Source organism: Biomphalaria glabrata, chromosome 15, assembly GCF_947242115.1.
Source record: "Biomphalaria glabrata chromosome 15, xgBioGlab47.1, whole genome shotgun sequence".
Lineage (NCBI taxonomy): Eukaryota > Metazoa > Mollusca > Gastropoda > Planorbidae > Biomphalaria > Biomphalaria glabrata.
Window position 1 is genome coordinate 21502693 of NC_074725.1, and position 12221 is coordinate 21514913.

Sequence of the window (12221 nt, forward strand, 5' to 3'; positions counted from 1 at the left end):
GCTTGAAAGGATCACCTCTTTAGGCTCTGGTCTTTTTTTTACCAGTGAGGACAAATTGTATCAGATGGAATGCAGACATCGCGTTTTTTAAATTTCGTAAGAAACGGCCTTTTTTTGTTTGTCACAATTCATGCAAATGAAAAAAAAAAAGCACATGCATAATTTACAAATAAGAACCAAATATACCACATTGAAAACAAAGAAGTCTGAGGTCAAGCCACACTTTGATGGAGGGACGAATGACATGGGAAATAGGAGAACACGTTGTCTTTTAAGGCTACTTGTTTTTGTTTTGTTCAACAAAATCTTTACAAACTTATATTTATGTCCACCCGCTCCATCTGTCTGTCTGGTACAGACTTTGTACACGTTTTGTCTCCCACTTCTCGTTTTCAGATCAAGTTGAACCTTTGCTTCATTATTTATTGTCCCTAAAAAGACATGAATCAATAAAAAAAAATTATTAATTAATCAGTGATAAATTATCAATTTTGTTTGATCTAAAAAAGGAAATAAATCTACTGAGACATAAATGTGCAGTTTTTGCTCTTACATACTTTTTTTATATTTTTAATTTGCTTTAATTTAATGCATCTGTTAACCAATCCAAATAGCGCTTGGTTCAATTGTGAAGAACATTTCTTTTAACCTGGGTGCAATCATTTGTTAACAGTATTTTATCTAGATCCTATTGTATTACTAACTCATAGAAATGTTATTTTTCTAGAATGCAGGACTGGGGTTTACTAATGGCGTAATTAAAACTCACTTCTCATCCACAAACACCCCGTTGCCAGCAGCAGTTAGATTTATAATAAATAACGTTATAACAATAATAATCACACGGGCGCGACATGGCCTAAATTGTGCCGATGTGTCTAAACTCAAAACTCAAATTCAATAATAATCACCTAGCCTTGGCGATTTGAAAAAATACGCCCGCTTGCTACAAAGTCTCGCCACATACGGTTATTGAGCCAACAAATTACTTACTATAATAGAATAGACATATTTTCACTGACAAAAAGGTGCATTTTAATAGGCCAGATTTACTCCTTATTAGAAAAACAAACAAAAATTTCATTAACACCACTGTACCACTCACCACTGTACCACTCACCACTGTACCACTCACCACATACAAACTTTGAAAAAAAAAAGATCAAAATATGAAAATCTAAGGTTCCAAATGAAGTATCCATAATAATAAGGCTTGTCTTTGAGTCCGAAGATAAATGAGGAATGCAGTATTTCCCGTGGCAACGCAGCCACCGCTGTGACCTACATTTTTTGGCACATCCAGGGCAAGCATAACCTTTGTCCGCCAGTGGTCGATTAGGATTTTCTTTGTCTATGGAAGTTAACTTAATAACAATATACCCTGGCCTGTTGTTATAACTAAATAACAATAGACCCTGTTGTTATAACTAAATAACAATAGACCATGTTGTTATAACTAAATAACAATACACCCTGCTGTTATAACTAAATAACAATACACCCTGTTGTTATAACTAAATAACAATACACCCTGTTGTTATAACTAAATAACAATACACCCTGTTGTTATAACTAAATAACAATAGACCCTGTTGTTATAACTAAATAACAATAGACCCTGTTGTTATAACTAAATAACAATAGACCCTGTTGTTATAACTAAATAACAATATACTCTGTTGATATAACACCAACGGGATAGAGACAACTGGCCTCACAGATACAATCGATGCCCCTGAATATTCCTAAGGAGATTCTCGTTTTCTGTTGGAGGGCAGTACTGCTGCAGAACTTCCACATCACCAGAAAATTCCTCAGTGGATACTGTTAAGGGAACTACACTGAATTTTATTTTCTTCTAATGTAGCTCGACCTAGGGAGTACCAGAATGACTGTTTGTTCAATTCCATAATAATAATTATTATTATTATTACTATAATTATAATTATAATTGTTTTATTTGTATGGTTCTTTTCACAAACATAGTGTAGTCTCATGGCGCTACGATAACATTACGGACAAACAAAAAGACAGTAAAAAAAAACAACAATCGTTTATTGAGTTAGCAGCATCAAAATAAAACACAAACAAAGTCATTGTGTTCAAAGGTTATAATGTGTACCTTTTATACATGTTTTGATTATTTAAACATTTCTCTCATCACAGTTTTAGACTTAACTTTTTTTTTTCTTGTATTCCCCCCCCCCTCCCCCATCTTCCCCTCCCAGTCTGAGTTCCAGTGATAGAATCAGCCTATCATCTCCCATCTATTCAAGCAAGGTGATCGAGCAGAAAGCCAAGTCAACATCCAAGCAGAGCCTTCTTGACCTCTTTAGCAGCAGGCTGGATAGGGTCAAGGTCAACCGCAAGCGCTTCTCCCTAGCGCAGACGTCGCTTATGAAGAAACCCCGACCGAGTGATGGAAACATCATCGCTCACACCACGCGCACCCAGAGGCGTCAACGGCGGAAAGAGATCAAACGTGATTTCGGGAGGAAGAGCATCAAAGGGGATAATCGGATAGAAACACCAGCCTCCGTTAGCTCGGACAGAGACGGCTGCAACTGGACTTTTGTCTTCGACCCCTCGGGTCGACTTTGCTACTGGTGGTCAAGCGTGGTCAGCGTGGCCTTTCTGTACAATTTTTGGGTCCTGATCTACAGGTTTGCTTTCCAGGAGATAAATTCAAACAACATAGCCATCTGGTTCACTTTGGATTACACCGCGGACCTGCTTTACATCCTCGACATCGCCTTCCACTTCCGGTCGGGCTACTTGGAGGACGGTGTCCTGCAGACGGACCCGACCAAATTAAGGATACACTACATGAACACCACCATGTTCTATATAGACTGCCTGTGTCTCCTTCCCATCGACTTCCTCTATCTCAGCATCGGCTTCTGCTCCATCCTCCGCTGCTTCCGCCTGGTCAAGGTCTACCGCTTCTGGTCGTTCCTCGACCGTACAGAGCGCCACACCAACTACCCCAACGTGATACGGACGGCCACGCTCATCCACTACCTCTTGGCGCTCTTCCACTGGAACGCCTGCCTGTATTTCATCCTGGTATCCAAGATGGACAAGCTCAGCTCCACGTGGGCGTTCCCTAAGGATAAAGACACGCTCCTGCAGTACCTGCACGCCCTGTACTGGAGCGTGAGGACGTTGACCACGATTGGAGATCCGCCTACACCGAAATCTCTCTTGGAGTATCTGTTTGTGATATTCGAGCTTCTCTTTGCGTTGCTGCTTTTCGCCACGGTGCTGGGGCACATCGCCAACATTGTCACCAACGTGAGCGCTGCCAGAAAGGAATTTCAGGGTGAGTTTCAATGTTAATACACTCACTGTCTAGGAATCTTCCATCTAAGTCAACTATTTTTCCTATTAATGTTACATAACATCCATTCAGTAGTTTTAAACACAAGAGTTAGGCTTTTTTTTTTAAGGCAACTTTAGCAAAGAGTTGAAATAAATTGAACTCAGATTTGGTTATGACCAGTTTATGTTCCGATCTTTTTCTGGTTCTAGTTAAGTCTCCTATTCCCTCCGTTTCTCTTACTCCCTCTCTCTCTCTTTCTCACCTCTCACAATTTTTTAAAAAATCTATCTATTTATCTATCTATCTATCTATCTCTCTAACTATCTATCTATCTATCTATCTATCTATCTATCTATCTATCTATCTATCTATCTCTCTAACTATCTATCTATCTATCTATCTATCTATCTATCTATCTATCTATCTCTCTATCTATCTATCTATCTATCTATCTATCTATCTATCTATCTATCTATCTATCTATCTATCTATCTCTCTGTCTGTCTGTCTGTCTGTCTGTCTATCTATATGTCTGTATATATTTATACATATTATATATGCATATTATATATTAACGAATCTCACTATCCAGGCTCTCTGCAACTACCAAACGACACTGCCAACTCAAAGAAATTGACAATTCAGGGTTTCCAAAATAACGTAAAAGTTTCATCTCCAATAAATTACAGCCATTACTGTACAATTGGCAACACGTAACACATACTGTACAATGTTCTAGATATATGAACCGTCGTATCAACTCTGTACTGTAGGACGAGCTCCACTGGCTACGGTGTGCACTGTTGAACTCAGCCGTAACGTAGTGAACAGACTCGTAGATCGGGAAGTCGTGACCGACTCGACTCTGATACCTCCCGCTCTTTATATAGGGTCCCTTCTAGCCTTCAAGAACCGGACGGAACATCGCTCGACCTTTCTGGTAATCACATGACGACATCCCTCGTGACGCTCCTGAGCACTATTCACAGAGTCTTGGCTGACCGTCGTAACTCGTCACGGTTGACCGCTCCCCTAGCGCTGGCCTGGGGCGATTTGCGTCGGCTGTCTACACTCACCACTCTACCCCCATCTGTGTCACCATCAGGTTTATTACAATATATATAAACCATACATTTATCCATCTATTTATATATATCTCTCTCTCTTTATATATATAATATGTATTATATATATTTATTTATTTACTTATTTTTATTTTTAATTTATTTATTATTCATCGATTCAATTCATCCATCCCGCGATCCTACTGGTAGTTTTTTTTTATTATCTCTCTCTCTCTCTCTCTCTCTGTGTCTCTCTCTCTTTCTCTCTCTCTCTCTCTCTCTCTCTCTCTCTCTCTCTCTTCCTCTGAAAATCTCTCTCCTTCTCTCTGATTTGTTTCCCTCTATTTACCATCCAGCCAAGGGCAGACAAATCTCAACGCGCTGAAAAGTGGTTCGCTAAACACATGTCAGGTCCGATAACCTCCCCTGTGTTCATTGGCTATCGATCCAGTGCAAACAACACGATTGCCACGAACTACCAAAAGTACGCTGTTGACATCGAACGAAACAGAACAAAAAAAAAATGCAAAGCATGTGCCTGGGACTTGGAGTGTTACGAAATCTGCCGTGATTTGTTATGATTATGACTGGACTTGAATTTCAGCACGAATTTTGTTTGACTAGACCAGTGGTCTTCAACGGGGGCGATATCGCCCCCTAGGGGGCGTTTTCGAGATTTTGGGGGGCGCTGAGAGCCAAAGGGGCGGTATGAGGGCGCTGGGCACAAAATGGGGCGGTAAGGGGGCGCTGGGCATAAAGGCGGAAAGAAGAAACTAAAGGTGCTCTGAAACAAAACAAATAAAAAAATTCTTCAACATTAAAGCTGGGAAACTATATATAGACAAATTATAGTTAACTTGCTTCTAATTTAAGAACAGAAACAGCGTTAGAAATTGAGTTAGGGAATCCCATTTTCTATTTTTAAATTCTTACTCTTTTGCTGTGTTTACGGAGTATTAATTGTCCTTGGATCTCGCGCTTATAAACGTTTAAGATTTGATAAACAAAGTAGGTAATACGCCTTTTAGATTATAGTTTATTTTATCTACATATGTTAATATATTGATATGTAAATGTTAATTGCAAAAAACATTAAAGGTAACATTTAATAGAATAATTTAACTTTTTAAAAACAAAAAACATTTATAAAATGTTGTTTCGAAAACTCACTGGTTTGTCATGTAATATTTCCTTGAGATGTAGTGAATTGCCACTAGAAAAAAAGTAAGTTATACTTTGATGGCATTTTCAGATGAGGTTAAGAAACCAAGTCGGCTTCACGAACATATAGCGATATCCAAAAATAATTTAAGAATATTCATGAACAATTATATAAATCTACAATTAAAACTATTAAAAACAAAAAAACGGCAAAGCAGGATATGTTTTAATGGCTTCTTAGAAAAATGCATAGCTTTTTAAAAATTCTTATGATATTGTTGAAAAATTGATTAAAACTTTTTTTTTTTTTAAAAACATGTTACACAAAAAGACTTTTTTTTTCTGTTAGAGATGAAATATTATTTCAAAATTGTCTAGTTATGTAGCTTATGAGGACATATAGGAAACCATCAGTGGTTGGACGCTACAATGACTTCATAGGTAATATAGAATAAAGAACAAATCTATTCACTATTCACATTGTGAGTTATGATACACAAGAAAAGTTTAGCACGCAATTTCATTTCTATTTGAATCTAATTATAAAACTGTAAATAAAATACAAACCCATGCCGAAAATAAACGCATCTTTCAACAGTTTTATGAAACAAATGATAAAAAAGGTGTTAGACACTTGTTGTAAACTGAAGTTCGCTGGATTTCGAAAGGGGTTTGTTAATTGTTATGGCTCGTTTTTTTAAGATTTTAAATAATTTTTTTTTTTTTGAGAAACGGGAAGATTCAACGGTTGGCGATGACTTAAAGCAGGCTAAAAAAATGTTTTACATGGTAGGAATCTAACACAAATGAATGAAACGAACCTCCGACTGCTAGGGAAGAGATTGACTTTGATAATATCATTTTCTCTTTTATCGAGATATTAAATCTATTTTAAAGAGTTTTACACTCTCACATAACTTGTTTGTTGACAAATGAATTACCGATATCAATGTAATTCACATAACAATGCTCTATGAAGAAATTAAGATTCGCTCCTAAAATTTAAAAAAAATATATAAATGACAATTATTAAACATCTATTACCGATGTTCAAATTGAATTGCATGAAAAAATATATTTACAAAATTATGTCTTCAGTAAAAAGAATGTAAACATAGGAGGCCCACAGTGGCGCAGCTAGAGTGGGGTGAGGGGGGAAATTTGAAAATCCCCCGGCCCCCATTTAAGGGAAGCCCAAATTAGTGCTTTTTTAATTAATTAAATTAAATATTACGCAAAATGCAGCGGCCCCTAAAGATGTCAAGCCCCCTGGCCCCCAAAACAATGGAAATTCCAAGCTACGCCCCTGGAGGCACAACAGAGATGTGGCTGCATTTAAATGTTTCAGTAAAATTCCAAAACTGTGGTCGAAATTGGAATTATGTTTTAGCATTTCAGTAAACATACATGGTTAACCTAGATTTAGTGCGTAACAAAGTTAATGAATAAGCAAAGAAATAGACTGGATGTAGCAAATAGAGGAGACCTTCGCCTTGCCTTGGCTAACTTAAAGCTTGAAATTTCTAATATTATCAGACTGAATGGGGCACAAGGTTCCCATTAGCTTAATATCTTTTTGTAGTGAATTCAGCAATAATAATATTTATATTAAAAAATAAAACTAAATTTACAATTAAACCTAAAAACAGTAGGCCCTAATATTCAAAAAATTAAACGGAGATTATTCTTAGGATTTGAAAGAAAGTCTTTACAATTAATTTTGTGTAATCACTGCAAATTATTTTACATAATTTATGTATAATGATAATATTAGCTGTTTTTGCCTTTAATTCCGAAGATTACGGCTGAGTCCAGTGTTTCACATAACTACGCTAACCAAAATGCGACCTACATATTTTCCCGATTTTTGTGCAGACAAAGCCGTTGTATGCTGGTGTTCTATTTAAGTTTTCTTTCCGTCTTTTGCAACTGTCTTCAATAATGGCTTTTCTTTGAGTATCAAATGTTTGTCCCGCAGTTTTTGTAAGAGCTCTCGAACTGTTTCTCTCAGAGGTTAACTGCTGCCAGAGAATGCTGCCAGGTACTTTCCTCTATGCCAGTGAAAGCGAAATGGCGCCTGAATAAATCTTTATAGCGCTCACGATGGAGGGGGCACCTCTGTAACTCACACCTCCTCAAAGCTCGTCAGTCATAGGCCAAGGAGTTCACAACAATCGCCTTTGGCATGCGGTCGTCTCCCAAGCGGGATAAGTGTTATTGACAGCATAAAAATTAATAGATAGATGATATTTTGTTCTAATTTGCCTTCTCACGCTTCTTTATAACTGTTTTTCTTAGAGGGGGGCGCTGGCGGATTTTTTTAAAGAAAAAAATCGAAAAGGGGGCGGTAGGCCAAAAAAGGTTGAAGACCACTGGACTAGACTCTATAAGTAATCTAAAACTACATCATTAAATAGTCTTAGTCTTAAACGTAAGCTTACCCTGGATTGGATCAAACGATTAAAGAAATGTCTTAGACGTGGGTAGGACGTTTTCTTGACAACAGTTTGGTTAAAGATATACCCACCAGTGCTTTGACAACTAAATGATTGTGTTGGCAGTACAATGGATGGCTGCCTGGTCGTGCGGTTTGCGCGCTGGACTGTCGTTCGGATTTATCGACTGTTAAGGGTTCAAACCCTGCCCCCTCCTATCCCCCGTCGTCCTGCGGGAGGTTGGTACTAGGAAGTAAACTATCTTCAACTCTGAAGGAACATCCGAATTATGTCAAACATTTTACAAATAAAACAATGATTGCTTTCAATAGTTGTCTTGTCCAAGGGCTCAAACAACAAGAAACATTCAAATCAAAGGGGCGGGTTGGGTGGCAGCATAAACTCCATGAGCTCAACGATCTGAGATTCTGGTGTCTTTTTTTTCACAAACTTTATATCAGCTCACTCTGTTTGTCTGTCAGTCAGTCTGTCTGTCAGTCTGGTACAATTTTTGTTTTACACATTATTTCTCCTACACTCATTCTCGAATCAAGTTGAAACTTTGCACAACTATTTGTTGTACCTAACAAAACAGGAAACTGTAAACAAAAAATAAACTGTTAGTCATTTAATTATTGGTAATTAATTATTTTGTTTGCTATCGAAGGTTGGAAGTAACTACTACTTATTGTGAGGAGATAGGGCTGTGTGATACATGTTGTTGCTCCCGCTTTAGGTTTTCCACGCTTTCCATTCTCGTATCAAGTCTAAATTGTGCATCATCTTTCATAGTCGATGACTATACATAAATCAATGTAAAAATTAACAAACTAGGAAATCAATTAGCTTTAATTAATATAATTTTTATGTAGAAAAAATTAACTTTATTCTGAGGTATTCAGATTCATAGCAGTGATTTTGCGTTTCTTCCCCTAAGATACCTTTTTTTTTTTTTTTTTTTTTTAAATTATATTTTGCTCATTTTGTCAACCGAAAAGTGAATTAGGAAAATTGCAGCTAAATCTTGTAGTTATCGCGATTTTCTTGTTTCAAGAACAGTGCTAGAGTACAAGACAGTGTTTTTTTTTTTTTTTTTTTTTTTTTTTTTTTTTTTTGTAATTTATGATTTATCTGGTATCAAAGAATTACGAAGCCTACTTTCTACCATTCGATTTGACCTGCATTAGATTTGGTATACTATTTAGGATACAATAATCTATTTTTCTAAAACAAATTCTGATAATAACAAGTATAAGCAAGTTATAATTTCATTTTTAACTAAGAAAATCTTTAAGAAAATATGTATCTTTAATCCTTTTTATTAATTCTTGTTAGATGCAATCCACCCAGTTAGTTGTTTTAATTGATATTGCAGTGATTACTATAAGAAATACCCCCGACATTTGCCACTCGAATCTTTAATGCATGAATGGCTGTCTTCGATTTCGAAGATTAAGGATGAGTGCAGTGTTTCACATACTACGCAAACCCAGCTGTGACATGTATATTTTCCAGAATCTCGTGCAGACTAAGGTCCGTTGTCCGCTGGCGGTCTATTTAAGTTCTCATTCCATCTTCTGCGCCTGTCTTCAATAATGGCTTTCTTTGAGTCTTAAATGTGTGTCCCGTAGCCTCTGTGAGAGCTCTCCAAGTAGTCTCCAACTGTCTGTTGCCAGCAACTTTACTCTATGTCAGTGAGGTCGAAATGGCGCCTGAGTTGATTTTTATTGCGCTTACGGGGGGAACCTCTTTTACGCCATCCTCAGCACATAGGGCTAAGTAATACTGAACATGAATTAGGAATGAAGAGTCTTTAATTATACAGATGCTTAATAAACAAACGCTTAAGAGACTCCTCGATAACTCAATAATATAGAGAACTACATTTGCGCACTTTTCATTGGCCAGATTTTTCGACATTCACTTCTGTAAAAACGTTTCATCAAGTATACACGCCTCTGTTGAAAAACAAAAAAATAAATATTCTTCAGCACACCAACAAGCTCGAGCTTTTAAATTGACAGAGAATCATAATTCCAACATTTGTTCTGGATAAGTAAGAAGATTATGAGACAAAAGTCATTTAAACGCCAAACTGGCAACGCGGAAACCATTAATATACCCTATCTACATAAGCCTTTGGAGCACTGAGCCAGGTTTTAAGCACAAGCCGTCATGACAGGCCACTTTCCATTTAAGTGCCAAATTTTGAAAAAAAAAACAGATTTGTGTTGGCGAAGTAAAAAATGGCGTTTTGGCATTCGTCTAGCTTATAATGTCACCCAATGTCGGATGCTTTTTTTTTTCTTGTTCCCTCTTTGGCATTAAGCCCCCGGAGAGAGGTTTTACACTTCGTCCATTTCTTCACGTTGTAGGCCTGATGCATTACCGATGGGCCCACGGGCGTATCCCCAGTGTCCACATTCAAATGTAAAATAGCCATTTGGAGTTTTTGTTAAGAGTAGATAACGCTGTCACTAGTCTTTTTGTGTTTTAAGTTTTGTCTATTCGGTTCTTTTGTTGTAGTTTTTTGTCCCGATATTTCGACACCAAATCTTCTGGACACTACATGTGTTGAAATATTGAATTGATTTTTGTTTTGGATGTGGAAGGGGAGGCAGTTACAGAGATTGGGTCTCAAACAAAGAAATCCTATTCCATTTAATGAGGTTGTGACAGAGCGTCGCATGAAGTCTGCTGGACATGTCCTCGATAGAATAAGTTACACATACCAAGAGTTGCGATGACATGGAGGCCAATACGAGGAAAGGACAAACAGGGACGTCCTCGTATAACTTGGCGCCACACTTTCATGGAGGACCTCAGAGCAGTGGACACCAGGTGGGAAGATATTCCGGACATTGCCAGTGACAGATCTGTATGTAGGCAGCTTGAAGTTTCGTTCTGAAGCCATAATGAATCCACTAACTGCAATATATATAGTTCGTCCATCGTGGTTCGATGATGACCACTTTGTCATCCAGGGGGCTGAGAGCTTTGCACTGGGGTTTTATGCCTCCTCATGTGGCTGGTGAGACCTATGTGAGCCCGGAATGTTCGGCCGCACACTGGGCAGGTTATTCCAGCTGGAGCTAGTGTCGTGAGCCTTGCTTTTCTTTTCTGGCGTTTTTCTTCTGCCAGCGTTGTTCTTTTTTCCTCAGCAACCTGTGCGCCAGTTTTCACAGCGCGACGCCATGATGCTCTGTCATGTGCCTCTGTCTCCCAGGTGCCTGGTTCTATGCTGAACGCCTTCAGAGAAGCTTTGAGGGTGTCCCTGAAGCGCTTTCTTTGACCACCTTGCGAGCGCTTTCCTTCGCTTAGTTGGCCATACAAAAGTCGTTTAGGGATGCGGTGGTCTTCCATTCTGTAGACGTGACCTGCCCATCGCAGCTGCAATATTAAATGTTCGAAAGTAACCATTTGAGAAGTGAAACTGCAAAGACTTTCTTCTAAACTAATAATAGTCCAATAGTTTTACGCAAAAGATGCAAGAGACTCGACGTGAATATCTGTTTGTCAAGACTGTACGGAGACTGAAGAGACTATCTATTCTAATCTCCATGTACAATAACATTGAGCACTAAAAGAACATAAAATCAACATTTCAGATTGGTTTAGTCTTCACCCAATCGCTCATTTTCATCCTTACAAAAACAAGTGTCTAAAATAAGTTCAGGTAAATATATTTCCTTAACAAATTATTCAACCGTGCAAGGCTTGGTCACGTGGTACTTAATTCTGGTTCATTTTATCTTTGTCTTGCTTGGTCAGTCTCGATTTCTCTCGAATTTATTCTCTTTCTTTTTTATATATCTCTCTATTTCTCTCTCTCTCTTTCTCTAGTCCTCTTTCTTTATATTTATTTGCTTATTTTACTTTTCTTCTTCTTTTTTCCCGTCTATCTCAGACTCTTTTCTCTTTTTATATATCCTTCTTTGCCTCTTTTCTCTCTCTCTGTCTGTCTGTCTCTTTCTCACTCTTTTCGCTTCTTCTCTTTACGACATACAGACACTCAAACACACTTGCACGCACACTTGATATTCCAAGCCAATGAGAATGTCGCTTTATTTAAATTCTCTTTCTTGATTTGAAAAGTCAATTCAAATGGCGACCAACAACATGAAAAAAAAAATCCAAACCAAAATAAATAATCTATGGCCAGATTGAGCAATCGCCCACAAGAACGTAAAAAAGACTCCAGAGAAAAAGTCACATCATTGGATAGCTCATTAATGCACA

General features: G+C 37.7%; 1 protein-coding gene across 2 annotated transcripts in view; it reads left to right on the forward strand.

Annotated features, from left to right (window-relative positions):
- Positions 1–12221, forward strand: part of LOC106056491 (cyclic nucleotide-gated cation channel beta-1-like) — a 260095-nt gene that overhangs the window by 175967 nt on the left and 71907 nt on the right. For both annotated transcript variants that reach the window (XM_056012728.1, XM_056012727.1), the window contains one exon: positions 2229–3322. In XM_056012728.1, coding sequence (XP_055868703.1) covers positions 2229–3322 — 1094 coding nt within the window. The remainder of the gene's footprint in view (positions 1–2228; positions 3323–12221) is intronic.